Source organism: Apus apus, chromosome 10, assembly GCF_020740795.1.
Source record: "Apus apus isolate bApuApu2 chromosome 10, bApuApu2.pri.cur, whole genome shotgun sequence".
Taxonomy (NCBI): Eukaryota; Metazoa; Chordata; class Aves; order Apodiformes; family Apodidae; genus Apus; species Apus apus.
In genome coordinates, this window is record NC_067291.1 from 13491711 (window position 1) to 13515805 (window position 24095).

General features: G+C 52.0%; 1 protein-coding gene across 2 annotated transcripts in view; it reads right to left on the bottom strand.

Annotated features, from left to right (window-relative positions):
* Positions 1-995: 995 nt before the first annotated feature.
* LOC127388705 (uncharacterized) overlaps positions 996-24095 on the bottom strand; it is a 35816-nt gene continuing 12716 nt past the window's right edge. For both annotated transcript variants that reach the window (XR_007890441.1, XM_051628479.1), the window contains one exon: positions 996-1617. Coding sequence is in view for 1 of the 2 variants with exons in the window: in XM_051628479.1 (XP_051484439.1) it covers positions 1318-1617 (300 nt within the window). In the remaining variant the exon portion in view is untranslated. The remainder of the gene's footprint in view (positions 1618-24095) is intronic.

The window sequence follows — 24095 nt, forward strand, 5'->3', positions numbered from 1 at the left end:
GGGGGGAGAGCAGGGGGTGTTGTGGGGGTCCCCGCCCACGCCTGGAGTACCGGACAGAGCTGTGTATAATACCCAGAGAAGCTGTGTTCTCTGCGGGGCTCCCAAATCCAGACCCACCCCCATGCCAGGAGGATACACATGGCAAAAGTGGGGCCCTGCACGGTGCCATCACCTCCCTTCGCATTCCCCTGAGAGCGCCGCCCCCCCCCCCAGTAATATCCATTAGCAACACCTGTTCCCCCTGTAACACCTCGATAGCACCAGTCCACCCCAAGTAACATCAGCCCCCCTGCAAGTTACACCAATCCCCCACAGTAATACCAGCCCCCCAGGTAGCATCAGTCCCCCCAGCAGTTAAATCGCTCCCAGTACCCCCCAAAACCCTGGCTGCACCGGGCAGTCAAGCCTCATTGCCTCTCTGTAAGGCGGTTTTTGGGTGCTGGCGGCCTCACTGGGTAATGGCACGCAGAGCCCCTGACCCCCCCTCTCCATGCCTCCGCAGCCCCCATTAGCATCCCCGCACGCCCGGCCCCCTGCCCAGCCTTGAACTTGGCCATGCCGGGCTGCGCTCCTTCTGCCTGCCTGGGCTCACACAATGCCGGCCTTGACCCATTGTTTGCTTTTTTTTTTTTTCGGGTTTCAGCTGGGAAAGCGGCCACCTCGCGCAGCCTGCCCCGGGCACGCCGGGAGCCGGGCACAATGGGGAACCCTGCTCTGCAGGCAGAAGGGCTCCAAATCATTTGAGAGACATATTCATTATATTCTTTCACGGGGGTCTGTTTGCATTGGGTTTAGCGGTTACTTCCCAGACGGGGTTCAGACCAAATAAAGATCGTTTCGCGGCGAGGGATTCGCTCGGGCTTGCAGGGAAATGTGCCTGATGCGGGGCAGGACGCAGCGCGGCCGCTTGGGTCTCGGCTGCTCCCGCTTCCCTGCTGGTTTGCCTGGGTCTGTTTTGTGCTCCTCCGTCCCGAGACTGCAGCACACCACACGGCTCACTTTTGCAAAAGGGAGAGTTTTATTTTTCAAACAGGGATTTTAATGGGAGAGGATTACAGCCAGTACGTTTCTCTTGCAGGAACAAAGAGGGTGGGAGAAAAGAGCAGCAGGGCTGCCCAGCCTGGGCAGAATCGTGGTCCTCAGAGCTCTGAACGCAGGGCTGTCAGGATGGCTGCGCTCCTGCAGCTCTGCACACCCAAGGATGAGGAGCACCCAAGCTCTGCTCCATGAGCAAAGGCCAGTGCTGAAAGCTCCTTCCAGCCTTCATGCACCCAGCATTTTGCCAGGTGAGATGGTGGCTTGCTCAGATCCCTCTGCCTAAGCACTGTGGTCCTGCTCTGGGGTATTTAGGGCACCAAAGACAATGTACAGGAGTGGTGTGGGATGATCCCCTGCTCCCTGTGTTGCCCTGGCTCCCTCCCCATGGCTGGACCGGCGTGATCCGAAGCGGTGCAGAAACCCTCTGTGTTCATGAGCCAAAGCCACTTCCTCTCTGGGGCCATTGTAGAAGCAGGCCGGGATCCTCCTGGAGATGTCAGATGGCAAGGCCAGGCAAACGGTAGCCAACTGCAAGAAGGAACTCATAGGCATGGAAAGTCCCTTCTCCCTCGCTGGGATCTAGGAAGGAAAGGGGAAAAAAATGGAGCGGTTATGACCTCTGGCAGGGAAATGATCTAGCAGTGCTCAGCTGAGCACAGACCAACTCAGCTTACTGATGAAGCAAAACTCCAACCCTCTTTCCCTCCACACCACACATTTCCCATGGCTCTAGGCCATCTTCCCCCCTTCCCGAGCAGGAAAATCATGGTCCCCAAGATGCTGAGCTCCCCCTGCACCCGCCTCAATCCCTACCTCTGCCTGCCCCACACACCGCCAGCCAGGGGAGGGCTTGCCACTTGTCCTTCCTCCCTAGGCTTTGGGGCATGGGATTACTCTGCATGTCAGAGCCACTAAAGGCACAGCCCTCTGATGTTTTAATCTTTGTGTTAACTTTCCCTGCCCTCGGCGCCCTTGCCTGGCTGGAGAAAGTGATACTGAGCAACTGAGCTGGAGCCGAAGCTGTGACGTTCAGCCAAAGTCCCCTTCTTGGCTTTCCCTGCACCTCCCTGGATTTGACCCACGCCTCTTGCACCTCCTCCCTTTTTTCCTGATTTTTTTCTTAATTTCCTTTGCACTTACCCCTTGGTGAGTACGGATCCCCTAACACAGTCCCCAAACCCTGTCCTATCCCTTCGCCTCCTTCCCTTTGCTTTTCCTATAAAACTGTTACGCCGGAAGGAGTAAAGACTAACATAACTCATTATTGAATACACTTGGATGCAGAGCGCCGAAAGGAACCTTCAGCTGGCTAATTTCTTTTTTTCTTATTGCACCAAATTGTAATTTTATAAAATACTGCAAATTTTATAAAATATTTGCAAGCCCATTTTAAGAGATAAATCCTCCATGTGGCTCTCTAACGAGCCGCCCTGGGAGCAGCCGGCATGTGATCTGCTGTAGGTCGCACCGTGACGTTCCCGGGCTGTGACTGGATGAACCACCCTAACTCTTTGAACTGTGCAAATACTCTACACTCTGGGGTCCAGGGTGCAATTTTCATGGGTATTTTTTCTCCCACTTAAAAATAGATCTTCTGTAACCCCTTGAAGTGTAATATTCATGCAGCACTTGATGGAAATCCAAGGAAAATCCCTTCACTTTTGCAACTTTGAAGCAAGCCTAAAACTTCAGAGTGGCAGAAGCCAAACCCACCCCACGTGCATGGGTAGGACCACAACCTGTCTCTGAAGAATTGAGAGGACAGACCCAATGCTGGTGTGTGTGCAGGCAGACCAAGGCTGCAGGAAGCCAAGGCTCAGCACTGCTTTATTCTATGTAACATTAGGAGTCACCCCAATGTCCCCCAAGGCTGGCAGGGATGGTGACATCAGGGCAGATGAAACCTGAACAGTGTTAGGTGCTTTCCCAAGCCCAGGAGAGGAGGAGGCTGAACCCTTGTGTTCACCAAGGTAAAGACCCCTGCCCTGGGCAGTGAGAGTCCCTGCCCCTCTGCCTGGGCAGGCTGAACTTGCTGCAACCTACAGAGAAAGTCATCTATGGTGCAGATAGAGAGGATGCTCATTGATACGAGACGTCAACCCACCCTGGAAATTATGCCCTGCCTGCCCGGTGAGCTTGCACCTTCCAGCACTTAGTAACTGGGGGCAAGAGGGGCTGGACCTGGACATAAGCTTCAGGAAAGCCCAAACCTCCTGCACACACTTTCTCCACAGGCAGGAGGTTTGCACTCAAGCATCACAGGTGTCTGCAAAAACAGAGCGGCATCAGGAACTGATCCCAGCCCAATGCTGCCTTCCATCCCCAGAGCCCTGCACAGGGAATGCATCCTGCAAAGTAGCGTGTGGATCCGTTATCCCTCTCTTCTTTTAAAAAAAGATGCATAAATAGTTGCAATTACAACTCAGCTTCTGCCCCAGCACTTGCTCCTGTGCCTCCCCATGCCCTCACAAAGCCAGCGCTGAGGTTTGTAGGCTGACAAACTGCCTCACCGCAGCTATTCTGGGTGGTGAGAAGGGAAAAAAAACCCCTCAAATAATGGCAAATGGATGCAGGACGCTCTGCCTAATCAGATTCCTATCCCCTATTGAGTCTGGGAAGGAGGGACCCCGCTCCTCCCCTGCCCTCAGCCCAGCCTCCGCTTCACCAGCTCACATGGAGAAACTTTCTGGACAATTTAATCTCGCCAGGGTGTTACTTAGAAAAACCTTTTTCACTGTCAGTTTTTTTTTTGCCCTCCCTTCCTTCCCTCCCCCTTCTTTTTTTTTTTTTTTTTTTTTTCCTTTCCCTCCCAGCCTTGATTGAATTTTGCAAGCCCCTGATATCTTTCTTTTTTTTGTAGGGATGCACGCTGCTTATGCAAATACCAGCCTTTCATACCGCCTCCCTGGCTCAAGCCCTCCAACTTGAATGTGACCAAAAGCTGTGCTCTCCCCTGCTAACTCCTTAGCAAAATTACACCTCCATTCTGCTCCAGGGGCCTGGAGAAGGGGGTGTAAGGATGAGGGGGGAAATAATTTTAAACTAATAACACGTGCTGTTTGCTTTGGATAATTACAAGGGGGCTTTGGCTTCTAAGAGCAATGAAAGATGCTGTTTGGCGAGGTGGGAGGAGGCTCCATGTTACGCCTACGCTGCGAGTTTTATCTCCTGGAGGAGAAGCTCGCACGGCCTCTCGAGGCTCCCTCCATCTCCAGCCCGCCCTGTGCACCTGGGCAAGCATTTACATTTCCTACGGAGGAACTTCTCGGTGCTTTGGGCTACGGGAGAGAGGAGAAGGCAGCTGACATTTCTCTTATCTCAAGTTACAATTTCCTGCAAGCATCAAGATAATAAGAGGCGGGCAACGGGTGAGCCGAGCGAAATGAAAAGCGCCGGCTGGCTCTCCCGTGGCAGCGCGGGAAGGACCAGGGAGAAAAGGACACCCGAGGGATGCGGCTGCTCCGCGGGCTCTCGTTTGCATCGTGGCCATGCCCTTATTGTCCTCCTGCCTTGTCTGCTGGGGAAGTTTATGTGGAGGGCTTTTGCCGGGGCGAAAAGGGAGGAGGGGAGTTTTCCCCAAAAGCACCCAGGAATCTGTCAAAAGAGGGACAGAAAAGAGAAGAAGAAGGGAGACAGAGAGTGGGAACGTCAAGGACCCCTGACTAATGAATAGCAAGTTTGCCCTTGAACCTCCCTGGGCTTTGCCATTCCCAGGCTCCAAACAAGGGCTGATGCATGCTTGGGCCCAGCTGCAGGGGGACCGGGCTATGGTTCATCTCAGACACTTTGACAGCCTGGGCCTTTTCCCTGCATAGCTCAGACTCGCCTAACTACTCCCCTGGCAACAGCTCAGTGCAGGAACCTGCGCTGAGGCCCTGCCTGCTGCATACAGAAGTGTGAGGAGGAGGGGAGCCGCTGGGAGAAATTAGCTGGAGACCGGCTTAACCCATCAAATGCTGGGCAGGCATTGCCAGCCCCGGCACCCTTCGCTCCGTGCTGGCCGGGTACTTGCTGGCAAGAATCCATAGCAGAGTGGGAGAGGGGCAGGGATGGGTTAGATGTGCCAAGTCGCTGTGTATCACAAATCCTGTGACCTGCTGCTTCACCAAGACCCAGCGCCTTGGACCTGCTGGGGCTAGAGGTCCCCATGGTGCCAGGGATGTAGGAGGGAGTTGAAATAATGATTTGGAAAAGACCACTGGACACTGAGTGGGAAGGGCATGGTCTTTCCCCAGTGCAGCAGGGACAGGGCATCCCTCTCTGCCAGCTGAGATAAGGGCTTGGGCAAGGAGAGAGAGGCACAAACTTGCCCTGGCCACTCTTTCTGCATTGCAGATCAAAGGCAGGGGACAAGCTGGCCTTAGGGGTCTGCGCTGAATGGCTGGAGAAAACAGGCACGAGCACCCAGCGGCTCCAAAGCGCAACCCAGAAATGTTCCCACATCCCAGCCCCATATAAATCAAGGGGGAAAAGGGGGGGCCCCGTCCCAGGCTCTGTTTTTACAGAGCATCTTTCATGTGCAGCCCCTGAGAGAGAGGGTTTTGCCGAGCTTGTTAAGGACGGCTCCTGCGCCAGGCAGAGAGGGGGACGCAACATATGGAGAGGAGAAAAAGAAAAGGGGACACTGAAAATGGAAAATTATGCAAAGCAGGAGGAGAGGCGCTGGGGGAAAGGGGGGAGGGAGGCAGCGAGGTGGTGGGGGATGGTAGAAGGGAGGCTGGGAAGGGAGCCCTTACTTGGGGGACACCAGCAAGCTGGCATGGGGGCAGCAAGCGGGACAGAATTTTCCCATGACTGGGTGCAGGACAGCCCTCAGCACCCTTAGGTGCTGTCACCAGAGGGCAGCTCTCCAGCCTGGCCTTCCCTTAGTGGATCTGGGCTATGCCAGGGAGATGCCCTGCTGGATCATGGCAGGGGCATCCTGCACCCAGAGCTGTGCCATGCCGGGAGATGCAGCAAAACAGGGCCTGCAGTGACCTACTTCAGAGGTGTCCTCAGGACCTCCGTTACTATGGCAATAAGGTTGTGAGCAAACATTATAGGTTTTTTGGTCAAGGTTTTTGCTTTTAATCAATCACAAAAACCAAACTCACATATCTGTGTACCAGGGGCCTTGTGAGAAATGGACCTGAGAAACAGCAATGAGAGTAAGGGCCTGAATAGCCCCTGGGTCTCAGCCACCCACGTAAGGATGGTGGACACTTGGGTGAGTTCAGGAGAATCCAAAAGCAGCTACCAGAGATCTTCCCTTCCCTTTGGTCTCCAGAGGTTCCCCTTGGTCCCCAGCAGGTCCCGGTGCCATGGGGTGGACTGCATCCCTAGTGTGGCACAGGGATGCTGGGGATGCTGTGCAGGCACAGGAGAGAAAATGAACTTTCTAACCCTTTGTGCATGTTATTGCCCAGCTTGTGCTCAGACTCCAGCATCTGGCCTGACATGGTGTTTGGGTAAATGATTTGGCCTTTTCCAAGCCAACTGCAGAGCTCCTTCTCACTCTCCCGGAAGCCTTGGCCATGTCTTGGCTTCTGGGTTCAGCTCACCTTTGGAAAACTGTCTACCCTGCCACCATGACAGCTCCTCTGTCCCAAAGCCACCCTGCACCTCCGCCTGGAGGGACTCTGTGCTGGCTCCCTGTCTATGGCCCAGGACCACCTGGCCCATCTTCAATGGTTCCAGTCCCCCTCACCAGCCCATCTTTCAACCCAGCATGGAGAGCCACCTACTTGGTCCTCCAAAAAACCCTGAGATTGGAGCTCATTGCTCTACCTCCCTTGGTCTCTCCATCCTGTTCTCCTCTCCCCGTCTCTCTTCTCAATGGCTTTTGTTCACAGCACTGGTGCTTTTCTTAACTCTCCTTGGCATCACGCAGCACCCAGGAACACAAACTGCTCTGGGTATCACCTTCCCTCCCCCTTGGACCCAGCACAGCCTTTGATCTCCTGCCCATCTCTGTCACTCCACTCCCTTTTTTAGCTCCTTCTCCCATGTGTTGCATCAGGAAGCCTTCCCTTGCCATTTCACCAACGGATCGCTCCATTAGTGCCGTCTGCTGTGATTCCCTCTATTTAACACTAGTAAATCAGTCACCCTACACCCCCAAGCCCACGTTTCAGGCAGGTATGGGACATATTCATGTGGGGTGAATGCACGGAGATGGGCTGGTACACAGGCAGGCGTGGGACTGTGCTTGCAGAGATGGGCACACTTGCCCCAGTGTACACGTGTCCCTGCCTGCACATGCCAACGCCTACATCTTCCTGCCCACGTTCCTGCTGCCAGATCCAAGGCTGTGGGATCTGGAGGGGAGCTCTAGTTCTGCCCTGGGGCATGGGCATTATCTGTGCAACATGGCTGTGGGCTGGGATTTGGGCTGTTTGGTCTTAGAGTCACTAGATGAAAAAGATGCTGTGTCCACCTTCTAGTTTCTTCAAGAGCTGTGCTCTGGAGTAAGGCTACATGTGTTGTCCAGATCCTCAGTAAAGCCCTGGAATAAGCTGTAGGCACTGAAGAGGATTCGTCTAAGCAGCACACAAAGAAAAATAGCAAAAAATAAAGTTCACGGGGGCACAAGGAAAACAGAGCTTCCACCCACAGAGCAGCTGTGTGGGGCTCTGGGGACAGGCAGGCAACGTGGGAGATGTTTCAGAGCTTGCTCTCAAGATGATGCATTTGCAACTGCTTCCCTTTTGCAACTGATGGAGTGAAGCTGAGCCTCTGCCCAGCAGCCACACATTTTAATCTGTCTACCTTTGGGCACAGGTACATGATCTGAGCTGCTTTAAGGCTGGCAAGACACCGTAGCAGAATGATGCAAAAATGAGATGTGCCTTCATGGCAGAGGAAAAAAAAGGGATCTCTTCTATCCCTCAGTACCCTGACACAGGCAAGCGACTGCCTCTCCAAGAACAAACCCAGGCAAAGGGGCTGTTTTGTGTTCCCACTGCAAATTCCCAGCTACTAAAAATGGGTGGTATGAGGTGTAGGGGGAGCACATGGGATTCAGGTTGTCCTTTGGATCAGGTTGGCCTCAGCTGCCGTGCTGGAAGCTGAACCGTCTCCAAGGAGGATATGGCAAGAACAGCAAGTCCTGCCCAAGTGACAGTCCAAAGCGTTGGCACTTTGTCCCCATTCAACCTCGCCCCAGATTCTCGCCCCTGGCGGGCATCCAGGTTTCTTTCTCCTTGACCCATCTCCATCAAAAGAGGTGTCGTTATGAGCCTCCGCTCTGAGTTTCTAGCCTACAAATAGAAGCAAAGCAGTGCCTGCTCCAGAGCTGAACATTTCCACCAAACCCTATTTTGATGTCTGTCCTGGCAAAAGAAACCTTCAGGGACTGTGCCCCTTGTATGAGATGTAAAATATTCCAGCCTCCAGCAATACAAGACACGGATACAATATTAAAGTATACATTTGCTATATGTCCCTGTGTTCCCACCCTGGCTGCAGAGCTGCACCTCCTGGAAACCCTTCTCCAGACGGGGCCAGGGAACCAGCTGTCTCAAGCACTGGGGCATGATGTGCTTCTGGGGCAGCAGAGATGGCTCTGTCACCCCACACAGAGAAGATGTGCCATGGGAGCTGCTAAAAGAGCATTTCATTTCCAAACAGGGCCCCAGAGACCTCTTGTGTGAGGGCCCCGATGGAGCGAGCTGGGGAGTGCAGAACAAGGAGACATGACCCCAGGCGAAAATAAAAGCCAGACTCCGGGCTTGTTGGACCTTACTGCTCTAGATCAGGGTTCAGGCTGACCTGTCTCCTTGAATCAGTGCATCTCTCCTATGCCACCACTGATGGGGAAACAGCAAATTGGGATTTTTTCGCCTCCCTCTTCCCTCCATTTCCCTCCCCTAACTCCTTTTCCGCATCATAAGCAAAGTCCTAATAAAGCTCCCATCCCCACTGCCAGCCCTGCACCATGCTCCCAGCAGAAAAGAGATGCAAAGCCACGCTTGGAATCTGATTCCCCGGCTTTAAACGCTGCTCTGCCAGCAAAGTGCGACTTGAAAGCTCCCCTGTCACAGTTACAAAGCTCCGAACAGCCCTTCCTCGGATAATCACGCTTATCTCCAGATTAAGAAAGAGAGACCTGCAGCTGAGGCTGGTCACATGGGCTGGGATGTGGGCAAATCTCTTTTAAACAATCCCCATATAGCTGTGACCTCCACCGCAGCCCAAATATACCGTCCCTCGGTCCCACTCGAAAACCAGCTCTGGAGACATGACGGAGCATGCGAGAGGAGACTGCGCCGGAGAGCGCGGGGGCAGGAGGGAAACCAGGGGGAGGAGTGAGAAAGCGATGGAGAAGAGGAGGATGAGAAAGAGGGAAGATGAAATAAGTAGAGGGAGGATGTGGGAGAGGAATAGGATGTGGTGGAGAGGGAGGAAGAGGGCATGGATGGAGGGGGAGGATGATGAAGGATGGGGAGGTCTCTGCTATTCTTCCTGCTGGGGATTAGTTGTCCCTGCACTGTCCTCAGTTTAACTCTTCCCGCTCTGTCCCCGCCTGGCAGCCCAGCCCGATTACGTGACTCCAGCTGTGCCAAGCGGCCTTGGCAGGGCGAGCGTGTTACCTACTTTGCTGCCACGGATTCATTAAGAGGCTTTGCTTGTGTGGGAATAGTCATCCCGACGGGGAAAGAAAAAAAACCCCTTCTGCAGATCAACCTGGCGAGGAGCTCTGACAAAGCGGTTTCCATGAACCTGCCCAGAGCTTGGGAGCAAAATTAAGGAGAGGCAGGGATGCACAAATGGGAGAGGAAGGGAAGGGGTCGAGAGATCAGCTGGAAGGGATCCCTAGCAAGGCTCCTGCGCAGGGACAATGCACCAGTCAGAGAGGGAATTTAGGATGCTGGCGCCTGGTTCTCCTTTCTGAGTAAAGGCCACATTGCATCTGGGTCAGGCGAGGATGACACACTCACCCTGTGAGCAAATGAAAGGTCTGAGCAACCGCCGAGTGACTTTTTCCAACGGCAGGTTCCCCTCTGAAGTCCATGTGGGATTAACACAATTACTTTGCAAACAGCTCTGAAACGGGCACAGATGTAGAGAGACTGGGGCTGAACCTCTCTGAGGATGCCCACAATCTGCTGGCCCTGACTCGGGGTTTCTAGGCACAGGGCTTGGCCACTGGCTGCAGCTTGCCAGGAGGGACCGCAGCGCTGCCTCCCCGGCTGCTCATTATTCACCCTGTGCAATTAGGCACTGCTGATAAGTCACATGAAATTGCCTTTGTTCTTCAACTGAATGACCTGCATTTCACAGGAGTCCCTTTTCTTCCTGCACATTACTCACAAGTTGCCCACTGTACCTACTGCTGGAATGACAGGGAGGATTTGGAGGCATGATTTGGGCTGTCCACAAGTGCTCCCTCACAGATGCCCTGTGCAGGTTGATGGGGAGGTGCAGCCCAGCCCTGCCCACCTTCCTGGACTTCTGAACACAAAGGAGAGCTGCTCCTCCTACAGCCCACCCTGCCCCACTAGGGATGTGTCAGCTCTCCTCCAGGCTGGTGGCTTTGCCGCTCCTTAGCTGTTCTATCATCTCTCTGTGTCACCTCCCTGCTCCCCTTCCAGCAGCAGAGGAAAGCTGAGTGCAGCTGCAGAGCCAGTGGGGCTGAAGAGGTGTTAGCCCTTGCCCAGCCCAGACCCTGTTGATGCCAATGGCCACCTTACCTTGTTCATCAGGACCCTTTCCTCCCCAGCCATCCCATTAGGACTAAACCCCATGCTCTGCTCCTCTGACCAAGACATCTCCATCCTTGCAGGACCAACCCTGCACCACAGTGTGTATACTTCTGCTCTCCATCCCTTCACTGCCAGCACCAGGACCCAAGCATGGAAAAGAGGGCAAAGTGGATGGGAGACAGCATGAAGCTGGGTGCCACCAAACTCCTCAACAGACAAGCCATGCTGCAGCAAAACTTCCCCAAATGACCTTCATGTCAGAGCAGCCTCGTGCCATGTAATTCCCTACTCTTTCTGCATCCGGCAGCTGCTCAGAAGCAGATGGGAGCATGGAGAGAAAACACATCTTGGCCCATTCTAGAAATTCTTCCCAGTCTGCTCAAGAAATGTGGGCTCTTAAGTCTTGATTTAAGAGAAAGGATGCAAAATTAATTTAGACAGGAAATTAATTAGATATGAACTGGTGTTTACATCCTTACACCTACAAATGAATCCTTGTGTGAGCCTACAGCATGCAGATGGATGGATGGGTGGATGGATGGATGGATGGATGATAACAGCGCTCCAGGAATGGCATTATGTGCTGGTCCATATGCTGGGGATGTAGAAAGACTTTCCTCTGCATTGGTAATTAATAACTCTATCCTGAGCAAATGTTGATAAACCCTTTATAACGCACGTTATCTCTGTCTCTCCAACTCCTGTTCTGCATTTCCATTTGCCTGTTCCACTGCTCCACCCCTGGCACCCACATGCTTCACTTCTCTCCCGTATTTTGTGACTGCTAGGGGATTTGACTCCCTTTCTGGGAGGTTTTGTTGCTGAGGCTTTGTGTGAGTGATTGCTTGTGTATGTGCATATACAAAGATAGATACAAACCCATTGGAAATAAACACCTTTTAAGGGACTTGAGAGAGAGGCATGGGGCAGAGGAGAAGAAAGAGCCTCAGACTGTCAGCCAGACAATCAGCAAAGATGAAGAGAAAGACCCAGTGAACCAAAAAAAAGCCTCAGTTCTCTTTTAAACTCTCCGTGATGTGCAACGAAAGCAGCAGACCCCATTGCTGGGAAGCCCAGCTCTGCCAATGCACCACAAGTCACAGCAACCCTCACCCCTTCTTCCCCCAGCTCCACACAGCTCAATTACCCCTGGCTGCACTGAGCACAGCCCCGCCGCCCCGCATCGCCCCCACCGCCCAGACAGCTTTCTCCAATGGAAGGAGTACAAATATATTCATTGGCACCTTATCAGACATGCATGCAAAACTAATTAACATGGGGAGACATGCAAGCTGCCACCCAGCCACAAATACACACCCACGAGCATGCACACACACACGCACGCATGCACAAGGCAACCCTTGTCTAGGGGGGACATTCAAAAGGCTTTGTCACTAATTTAGGCATCTGTCTCAGTCTGGTCTGGTCCTCCTGGCTAGGCTGGAGTTGTGGTTTTTTTCCCACTCTGTTTGACAATGCTGGGAACATGCCCGGAGACCCCTCATTCAAATCACCCCTTGACAATGGTCTCATTGTGTGAGCATATAGAAAAGGGAAAGGATGGGGGAGAAGATGTAGAAGGGGGGTAAGGAATTAAAATGTGAACCCAAGGAAGTGTTTACTAACACAAGCCTCGCAGCTGCCCCGTCTCTCCTCCACCCCCTTCCTCCGCCCCCAGCCATTCCAATGGCCCAGCTTGTCCCCAGTGCAAGTTGGATGGCAGGACAGGGGGACAGCAGAGCAGGAGCAGAGATGCACAGAGGTGCACAGAGAAATGGCAGACTGGAGGGACAAAGCCTCAAGGTGTTCAAGTCTTTGGCAGCAGAGGGGCAGGTGCAGGTTTGGGAAGAAAAGATAGAGCCAGAGATGACTCGGAGAGGATTAGTGACTTAAAATGTCCTGGGAAGGACATCTTCATGGAGGAGCAAGGGATTTATTGGTATAGCCACCCCTAGGCTTTCCAGGCAGAGACAGAAAGTGTTTAAACCTGGCCTCATGGATTAGAGCAATCGAGCAGACTCACTGCACAGTTTGGACTGCTCTCTTTGGTGCTGCTGCCAGACACACTACAGTGTGAGAAGAAAGGGAGGGAGCAGCAGGGCGTCAGGGCTGGGAGCTCAGGGAGCAGACTGGACTCTCTTCAGGACCTGACTGCCTATTCCTAGTTACTAAGTATCAGAATAAAACAAAAAACAAAAACAAACAAACAACAAACCACAGGAAAAAATGCCCCCAATGTCCTGACCCCCCCTAGCTATGCCTGGGGAAGGAAACAGCAAAGGGGCAGATGGGGGGTCTTAGCCCCCAGCCCCACCACGCTTGGCTGGCCTCAGCAGACACTGTTCAGCTGGAAATGCCCAGGAGTCGGCAGAGCAAAGGGAGCAGGAGCTGGGGAGGGGGAGAAGATGATGACAACGTTTTCCATATATGCAAATGCATCTGCACAAGATACCCAGAGGGAAACAAAACAAAGAGACCTCAAAGAGGCTGGCTCTGAGACCCACACAAAGCCAGACACACCGCGCACCGCTGGCGTCTGCACGTGAAGACCTGCACAACACGGGCTGTGATGCTGCCCAGAGGTTCCCCCTGTCTGAGCAGGTATCAGCCCCAAGTAAGTCGGATTGAGGAGCACAGTAAAAGCTGCAAACACAAATGCCACAATCTCACATCCTCCTACACAAACAGATGCACCTTAGCAGTAGGAAACTATTCCGGTCCACCAGCTTAGTCAGAGAAGAGAAAAGCTGTGATGTAAACCCATAAGGGTCCTGCCTTGGTGTGGCAGAGGTAGCCCAAATCCCCTCACATTGTTCCTCCAGTCAGATCCACCACTTGGACCTTTGTTTGGTTTCTGTAACAGGAAAGCTAAGAGATGTCTGGACATTGCTATAAAGAAGGCAGGACAAAATGTCACACAGAAACCCAAGAACATGCACCACAGTGAAACATTTCCTTCCCACAACCACTGTGACAAAACCAAAGTCACTTGTGCAAACATTTCTGCTTAAAAAAAGGGAAGCTACTGCCAAGCAAGCAAATCTGTGCCTTTTATCCAAGCAAGTAGTTGTGAGCAGTTTTATTGCCACATTCCTTTGCCCCAGTACACAGGGATATGCACTCAACATACAGTGACACATAGGGATCTGGGGACAGAGCTGTGGTTTTAATAGGACAATGCAGACACTGAGTGAAATAAAACCTACAGAGATCAGCTCACCAGGACTCATGGCTGAGAAGAGCTATCTGATGGTAAAGAGAACAAGGACACTCATGATTCTGCTCTCATTTCCTTGCTGTAAATTTGGGCAGCTTTTACTGAACATAATTAAATCCTCACTTAGGATTTAACCCAGTGAAGCTGAGGACAGCCCTCAGTACATGATCCACCTCTGGGCTCTTTTCCCCAGCCTGCTCTGCAGAAGTCAGCAGGAGTTGTGAAAAAGTTGAGTGAAAAAGCAGGGGGATTCATAGCTCCCAGACAATGTGGCCATTTCAATGCCCTCTCCAGCTCTGTCTTGGCTGATCTTTCCTTCACCAGTGATTTGTCACTTTGCTCAAGAAGCCTTGGCTGCAAGGGAAAGTCACCACCAGCCTCAAAGAGACTCAGAGGTATTTGGGCATTGCTTTCCTTTTACCTCTAATAGGAGCTGAAGACCTCAACAATCCTTCAATAAATCCCTTTCCTGTCTCTTGGGGCTAATCCTTCTTCTGATACCCCAAGGGTCTCTGTGTGGATCCCATGCAAGACCCTTGCAAGAACTATGCAAGACCCTCTGTTATTAACACCTACTTGACTATTCTTTAAGTTTCATTTATTCTAAAACAGTGTATTTCAAAGGCTCTTTGCTCACCAGCACAGTTTAACACTCTGGGTTTCACAAGCAACAAGTGATAAACCTCTTCACCTACTCACACCATACAAGTAAGGTCACGTCTGGGCTGTGACCTTAAACCTGTACATGATTTTCCCCTCAGACGTTGAGAGGTGTAAATCTCAACATCTCATTAAACAGCTCTGCAGATCACTCAGAACAGATTGCCTCACAACATAACTTTTTGGCTGGTCACTACCCACGAACAGATGATTTTACATGACATTTATTCATGCAAATTGCAGAGGCTCTATTCTGGTTAGCCAGCAAGAGCATAAAAAAATTACAGTTTAGATGCATAAACGCTGGCACCATCATAGCAGGCACGATGAGACTGGAAACACATCCCTGGGTTTCAAATGCAGCACAACAAAACTTAGAGCAAGCCCTCATCAGATGGGGTCTATCAGGAATGACCCTCCCCCACAAAAAATGACCCAGGAGAGGCAGAGAAGGGCATGTGCAAGGCTGCAGGGCTATGGAGAAATGAACTTCTGCTGCCGCATGTGCAGGAACCTGCCATGGGGAGAGCACACGCGACATTTTACGTCACTCACAAAGCCTACTCTGTCCAATAAAGTGGGGAAGTAAAACAAAGCATGAAATCCAGGCATAAATTAGCATCCCTCTAGTCTAGCTTTATTTGTGCTGCTGCTGCTGTGGATTAGCATCTAGCCAGCTGACAGGCTGATAGGCAGACAGAAACAGGGAGAAATAAAAAAAAATAATAATCAGTGGGTGTCTTTTTTTCCCTATGGTTCCTGGGATGTCTGCCATCAAAGTGCAGACAGTCTTCATCCCTTTAGGACCAGCATTTTTCAATCTTCCTGGGAGAGCAATAGGCTCTGCAGGAAAGCAAATCCCCCTGAGATGTTTGTGCCTGCACCCTGCTATGCCAGCACCCGTTGTCTGCCTGCAAGCCCAGTGTGAACCCGTCACATCCTCAGCCAGCTTCCCTCAGGCACCCACAGCATCACTCTGGCAGCTCTGACACAGAGCCACAGAGCCCCAGGAGCAATTATGGTGTGGGGCTGGCAGACCTTGAGGGTGGCACCTTGCCACAGACAGCCTGGGATTAGCTCTGGATCATGCTCACCAGTGCTCGGGGCAGCTGCTTCCTTCGCTGCTTGGAGCCACAGCAGGGTTTGGTACCTGATCCCAGATGACATGACCAGGATCTCATGCCAGCATCTCCTCTCAGTTTGTGTCAGAAATGTGTCACTGCCAGCTCCTCAGGCAGGGGGACCTGTGGAGAGCTTCCACCGGGCTGTCACACAGCCTCCTGCTCCTCAGGGCTGCGTGGCAGAATGAGTGGTCGTCACCAGAGACGTTCCTTCTCCCTGGGCTCTGTGGTCTCATGCCCACCCTCCCTTTCCAAGCACAGGCACGAAGGGACAATGCTGAAGAGGTGCTAGTCCTGACGGCCACCACTCCAGTCTTTCCCAAGCCAGACAGCCCTGCCAAAGGACATGTTGCTGCCCTAGCAACTTCAGGAAGCAGAGAGGAGCTGCGATGCTCAAGGAGGATGATACCAACATGCTGTTTGTGCCCAAACTGGGGGAACAACAACAGCAAACCTGACTGTGTCCAAAACAAACTGCAAAACCCATTTCCACCCTCACTGAGCCATTCACGGCTTGGTTGGACTCTCAGGTCACAGGAGACCTCTAGTCCCTGCCTGTCACCTAAGGAGCCAAACAGAGAGCTCAGTTTTTAGGCTACGGAAAGCAAATTTTCAAAGGTGGCCTAGAAAACACAGACTAATTCTGCACAGCCATAAAGTGAGTCCCTCAGGAGCACAGCATGCAGCTCCAACACCTCAGTGTCCCTCTGCCTGCCAGCATGACACTTCCTGTGTAAGTCTGATCAGAAGATGCAGGCGTGAAAATTCCTCAGGATGTAAAGAATCCCTCCTCAGCAGAGCCCATGCAGCTCCCAGCCCCACAGCCAAGGAAGGGTGTTGGCCCCGGTGAGCACTGGTGCCAGCAATCCCCAGCTGACCCCGGGCAGCCTGGCTCTGCCCTTGCACCATGGAGCAGGCAAAGTCTTGCAGCAGGCATCCATAGCTGACTCTGCATGTCCCACAGCCAAATGGGTCAAAAAAGGCAGCTCTTCCCCCACAGGAGAACTCTGCAGGACTTCAAGAGAGCTGCAGCTAGGAACAGCCCAAGCAGAGGGGATGTATCCCTGTTCCTCCAGCCATGCATTCTCCAGCATGCATGACACAAGGCTGGAATAAGGCACAACATCACCATCCTCATCCCACAGCAAGACAGTCCCCTCCACATCCACACACACACGGAGAGGCATAGAATCATAGAATCATAGAATGTCTTGGGTTGGCAGGGATCTCTAAAGGTCACCTAGTCCAACCCCCCTACAATAAGCAGGGACATCTCACACTAGAACAGATTGCTCAGAGCCCCACCAAGCCTGACCTGGAATGTCTCCAGGGATGGGGCCTCCACCACCTCTCTAGACAAACTGTCCCACTGCTCCACCACCCTCGTATTAAAAAACTTCTTCCTAATGTCCAACCTAAATCTACCCTTCTCTAGCTTAAAACCATTACCCCTTGTCCTACTCTTACACGCTCTTGTGAACAGCTCTTCCCCAGCCTTCTTACAGGCTCCTTTCAGGTATTGGAAGGTCGCTATAAGGTCCCCTCAGATTCTTCTCTTCTCCTCTTCTCTTCAGGCATCTATGGAAACATTCTGCAGTATCAGCAGGGTGGCTTCTATTAGGGGTTAGGAAGGAAGGGAAGAAGGATGAAGACAGCACAGAAGCCTGAGCCTTTGTTTCCCAGCACTCAGCCATGTTGCATACTGTCAATTAGGTAGCAGAGACCAGCCACTTTCTACCATACTCTCAACCTCTTGCAGGCACTCCTTTAACCTCTGGCATTTGGGGATGGAAAGAGGCAGCAGTTAATCAGAGCCTACAGAAATGCAACCAGCTGCAGGAAAGATCTTCTTATTGCAAGGAAACCGTCCTCTAATGGGCTCCCCAGCCAGCACTTATCTACGTGGACCATTTGTTTCCTCCCCAAGCTCTCAGTTTGATCTGCCACATCACCCATCCACCTAATCACAACGAAAAGTGAGTCTGATGGGTCCCAGCCTAGCACCGACTCAAGAGCCCACTGTATTACTCCTCTGCTCCTCAGTGCCACACCATCAGGAAGCCCACCCTGGGGATGGTGCAGGACCACAATTGCTTTGTACAAATCCAGACTCATGCATGCAGTTTGCCCTTCATTTAGAAGTCCACTTCTGCATAAGGTATATTAAAACTTACCCTGGTTACAGCACATTTGGGCAAGCAGCCACCAGGGCAATGCCTACGAAGTGCATCACAAATGGACTGCAGGAGCACATTCCCCTGAGATGCTGGTCTGAGCGGCAACTTGAGACATGTCTGCAGCAGCCTGGGGAACTCCTGCATGGTCCCATGAGGACACCACAGGGACAGCTCTGGCTCTTAAGCGGTCTCCCACAACACTGCACACAGCACGACCTCTCGGTTAAAGCAAAGACCAAAAAATGTTTAAAACGCATATTTTTCCCCCTAGTCTTGGCACTGGGAAAGTCAAATGCTGTTTTGTGAGCTGTCACCAGAGTGAGACAGACCCATAGACGTCCATAGGCACAGCCAGCCTGCGTCTGTACAGCCTTGTCCCCACTGCCTCCACAAGCAAGTGTACAGATGTTCATCCCTTACTTGGTCTTTTACAAAACAGGATGCCAGGGACCAATATCACCAGTTAATGCCTTCCAGAGGCTGAAGCACACACCACAGACCTTTGCTTTCAAGTTTCTCTGTGCCCAGGGCCATATCACAGTGGCTGGGACCTCTCCTGAGAATCATCAGTATGTCTAGTGGCTTAAACAGAACCCAAGACAGCCACCATCCAACCCAATGTAATCCACAATACTTTGAGTTGTCAGGCTCTCTTTCAGTCCCTGTTCAGTGTTATGCAGCATCCTAGACTGTCAGCCTTAAGCTCTGAATACCAGGAGTCTGGATCCCCAAAACTGCTAAGCCTGACTCCAAAAATTCAAGCATTTGGAGGGATTTTTTTCACACCCATGATGCCTAAGCCCTATGAGGTCTTGGACTTGTTTCCAGAATTTTCCCCCACAATGATGATACCCCTAAATACATTTCTTGTTAGCATAATTTTATTACTTTTAAGTGAGAATTGAGAGTTTCAGACAGCCCTTGATTGCTGTTGCTGGGTGTTTGCAACAGACATCCCAAATCCCAAGCTTTGCACTAAAACCCTTGTGAATCATTCTGGTTCAGCCTTGCCAGCTGCTCTTCTACCCGAAAGACAACTGCCCTAGAGAGCAGGATAGCAGAGAAGAAGGGAGGAAAGCTGGAAAACAGCCATTTCTGGGACCATGAATTAAATCAGGAGGAACAGTCCCAAAAGCCCCCAGCCTTGGTCACCAGCAGCAGCTACTTGTGAAGCTCCCACCAAATTTCTCCAAGTGAGATCTGGGGTAAGAGACACTTTGCTCCGGCCTTGCTAGATTTTTCTGCCAAGCTTGTCAAGCAAGACATGCTCAGCCACGGCCGCTCAGTACGGCCTGGCCTGAGACATTCTTTGCATGGCTTTCTGGACACCTCCCTCTGCCCTCCCTAAACCACACAGCCAGCAGCACTGCTTGCAACGTGCACACCACGCCAGAGGCAGCGAAGGCCAGAGGCAGCAAAGGCCAGCTCCTCGCAGCCTCCCCGCCCCACGCCTTCTGCCAACACTCTCCCAACATGGGGCACGCAGGCAAAAGAGCTGCCAGAGGAATCCACACCAAGCAGCGCTGAGCACGACCTTTCTGCTTTACAATGGTAACCTGAATCCTAAATACTAGATTTCTAGGCACGCATTAAAGCCATGAGACAATGGAGACAGCGAGGCTGGGGCTGGCTGCAAGCCAGAGCCGTGCCGGCCCCGCCAGCGCCCAGTGTTTCCCATTTCCTTCTTTCTTTCCTCCTGGCAGATAAGCAAAGTCCCCCTAAGCCAGGAGGCAGGTGCACAACCTTACTCGTGACCTGGGGACCGTGCCTGAGCCACCCCCCATGGAAGGTGGAAACCCGAGGAGACCCGAGTGGTTGTCTACCTCTTTCATTCGCTCTCTCATACGAGCATTGCTTCTCCTTTAATTGGTTTCATTCATGGCGGCCCTTCGCTAAATGTAATTATGCCAGGCTCTCTCCATCTGTCTGCATTCAGGAAGAGCCATCACTTTCAGTGGTTTTATTTTCAATCTTTATTTCTCCATTAATCCCCCCTCTGCAGCTCACATGCACAACAGTGTCCAGAACCTCCTGAGGACACACAGGCACCAAATGAAGAGCAGGATTTGACCCTGGGTCTCTCCTGGCTGGAGACTCTTTCCCCTTTTGCAGGGAAAGCCCCATACCTTGTCACTCTATGTAACCACTTCCATTTCTCAACAATACCTGCACAAACCAGCCCTTTTCTAGACACTCAAGAGCTGTTTGGGAGCCCAGGCAAGAGGAGATAGTTTGCTTTTGCCTGCAGTCACAGGCACAGAGATATCTGCCCTGTCTCTCCAAGCCCAATACATAAAGACAACAAGGAGGTGTCTGCTCAAGATGACATGGACCGCTTTTCACACGGCGACAGAATTCAATGCCACACAAACTAACGTGCTAATTTGCCTGCCCAGGAACACAGATGGGGTGAACACGACTGAGCACAGGGATTAACAAGCTTGAGCTCTGCAAGGACAGCTCATAGCTGTATGGCTGAAGCTGCAAAGTGCCCAACACACCCAGAAGGTTTTCATCCCATGGGGTACATTACCCAAGGTCCTTACACTTTCCTCAGCCAGTGTAGGTAGATCTTTGGGGAAAACATAATGCTCAAGGAGCTGTTGGTTTATCAAGAGACCAAACCCAGCGACAACAGACCCTGGGCAACCAAGCACCATCTGGTGACCGCCGGCTCCTGACACAATGGCCGACGTTGGCATGTTTATGATAGAGACCAGAGGCGGATTCCCATTATCCCCATCAGATCCTGTGATGTGGTTTCAGGAGAAGGACCATGAGAAGCAGATGGGATGGCAGAAGAGAAAAGAATGCAGTGAGACAGACAGACAGGAAAGATTTATATGAAGCTAAAGCACATACCCATAAACATGGGACAAGTAAATAGCATGTAAGTATGAAATTAAATGCAGGGAATCCATGGCATCCAGTAATCAGTCAAATATTTCCTTCACTTCTTTTTCAGCTTATCTTTGGCATTTTAAAAACAGATATTTATGCCAATGAGTAACCCAGTTGTATATTTTAACCCTGCAAATATTGGCTGGGATCTAAGAGATTCGTCCCCCCAGACAATTCATTTTTACAGTTATTTTTGGACTCCCAGCTCTTGTGGAACACTGGCTCTCTGTGTTGGATTTTATGCCCTGAAATGTATTTACAATGCATGGCATCTGTATTGTGCATTACACACTTAAATCATTGCTTTTCATTCATCGCTTATAAAATAAAATATTGCAACATCGTGAAGCTCCAAATACTCAAATTCAAAATATTACTGCTGTGTTTTCAAAGTAATACTATAAAATAACATAGTGTTTTTAGTTAAAGGAGGGAAAATTGATCACAAGGAACATGGATTCCCAAGATCTGAGAAGAAGGGGAGTTTGGATTTCACACCACGATAAATGAAAAAATAAAAATAAAAGCTGAAAACCCCACAAAGGTTTATTTTCTAAACAAGAACATAGAAACATTTTGTCACTTAAACAAAGGGAGGAGGGCGGGGGAGGCTCCGCATCCCTGGCTCGCTCTCTGCAATGGACAAATACTATCAGAAACAAAAAGCATGGCATAGTTAGCAGAAGCAGAGCTCAGCGCTTTAGATTTAATGATATGTATTTAAGTTCCTTTTAGGGGAAGCCTTCTGCAAGCGTTTGGGGAGGGGGGGGGGGGAATCATGGTTTTAAAGGCTTCTGTCATTGTTGCCTACGAGCAGAAGAGAAAGGCGCTTTCTTTGTCATCGGAGGTTTATGGCAACACCTTAATGTGTCCTTTTCATAGGTGAAGCAAGGCGCACAAAGCAGCCGCGTGCCAACGCGTCCCCCCCGCCACCAGCAAAATGAATCAATGGAGGAACGCGGGGACGGCAGCCGTCGTAATCCCCCGGCAAAGCGGCAGCGAGGATGGTCTGGCGGGGTAAATATCGCATGTCTCCTGCCAAACCCCGCGTGGGCTATTGTCCCGCCACCCCTTTTAGATGTCATGAAGGATTTTTCGCATACAACCAAACAAGCGGAGGGGACGAACGTGCTCGGTCCTTCTCCACCAGTTGGAGAAGCCATGACGAGGCGGCTGGGAGCCAGTGCGGGCAAAACACAAGGCAAATTAGGAAGTATGTTAATTCAATTAATATCACAGAGGGGCTGGCGGGCGGGGGGGGGGGGGGGAGGGAGGTGTGCGCGCAGATTTTCCGCCCGAGGAGGGAGGTGGCAGAGAAAGAACTGGGGCATGCCAGCTCCCGTTATTGTTCTGCCTTCATCGGTAATTAGCAAGATAAGGAGGGGACGGCGTGAAGGAGGCAGCGTGGCGAGGACGAGGCAGCGCTGCACCCCACCTCATGCCCATGCGGCCATCTTACAGGCAGCGCTCACCTCCCGCAAAATGGCCGCCAGGGCCCGCGCTGCCTCAGGCCCGCAGCCAGCCTGCCCCAGCGGGCTCCCCTCCGCCCGGCCGGAGGGGGCTGGCACCCGCTGGCTGGGGGCAGCGGCAGCCATCCCGCAGACCCGTGGGGAAAGGGGGGCCCTGGCAGCTGGGCGGTCGCCACGGCGGTTCGGAGCGCGCTGGCGAGGCCTGGCGAGCGGCCATTTTAGCCCACGCCCCGCTCGTGCTGCCAACACGCGGGGCACGCGGCGCTTCCACGGCTTCTACCCCAGTCCTCCTGACCGGAAAAATCATCGTGCACTTCTCCTTGGCGGAGGAGCTGCGCGTCGCCCAGGGCACGCTTGTGGCCACGGAGGTGGCTGCACCCTCGCCGTGGCGTCCCCCTCGGATCCGAGCGGTGCGGGAGCCAAGGCTGGGCCAGCCCCGCACCAGCAGCCGCTTCTGGGGCGCAGCTGCCCGTCTGAACGTGCCCCGATGAGCCCTGTCAGCTGCCAGGCACTAGGCTGGCATCCCGACTGGGGCCTGACCCTGGAAGACGTGGCCTGAACAGGTAGAGCAACACGGGTTGGCAGTCCAAGAACTACGAGGGAAAGCGCTGCCTGCCTGGCCACCGGAGATCGAGTTATGGGCAAATTCTGCCTTTCTCCCAGTAGAAACAAATCTCAAACCAAAACAGCAGAGACACCAGTAATGAAGATGCAAGCTTTCTAAACCTTAATTTAACACACATTTAAAACAAGATCAGTCGGAAAAGGCACAGTTGCACAAATACAGACAAAGCTACACCTGAATTTCCTATTCCACAGAGCTTTACAGTGGAAACATCAGTGTTGTTCATTTCTCCAAATGAGCAAGACGAAATACCAGCCAAGTAACCCTCATCCTTGGCCTTAGGCTGTCCTCAGGACAATTACAGCAATTACTGACACTGAAGCAGTATTTGGGAAGCATTTCACATGTCTTTAGCCACGCCGGGGCTCTCTCACACGGTGCAATAGGCACATGATGCACACTGAAAATTCGGCATCTGCTCCAGTACTCTGTGCGGAACCAGAGCACGAGGGTGATTGCAACTGCAAGCAGACAGGGCCGTGTTATACATCTTGGTTAGACAGTGAAACATAAGGGATGGCAGGCTAGCTGCTCCACTCCGGCGTTGTCTACATGGAAAACCACACCATTATAATGACAGCACTATAGGTCAACTGCTACTGCTCCTCACCATGCTGGTGCACATCCCCACCCCTTAAGCTGGCTTTCTCCAGTTCAGCTTGAACTGCTCCCAGCGTGACAGAATGGGTATACAGAAGAGTCCTGCCTTCTGCTAAAATAAATATCCACAGAGGTTGCACATGTACAGCTCCTTGCTTTAAAATCCACCCCCCAAGTGTATGTCTGGAGCTGTGCCTGCCCTTCGGCTAACCTTTCTGTACTCCACACACTTCTGGGCTGTTCACAGTGCCCGTGAAACACTATTACACCCTGCTTCCCTTGGGTGCTAATCCTGCTTGTCAACCCAAAGGCAGAAGCAGACAGTGGCTTGGCATTTTGATTACGTTGTGATCTGTTTGAACCTCCCAGACTCTTTTGATGTCTGTGCAAATTTGAAAGGGGGAGCCTCCATCCTCCACAATGAAACTCCGCTATTGCACGGTGAAACATCTTGGGACTCCTATGTCCATAGCCACTGCTATATTTGAAGCAAAGAGGGGAGTTAAGGCTCCTCCAGGAAGAGTCTGAATTTCAGACTAACCAGTTCTGGCCCTGAGTGGAGAACACCACGGGGACAGTGTGTTGCTCTTCAAACAAATGCATG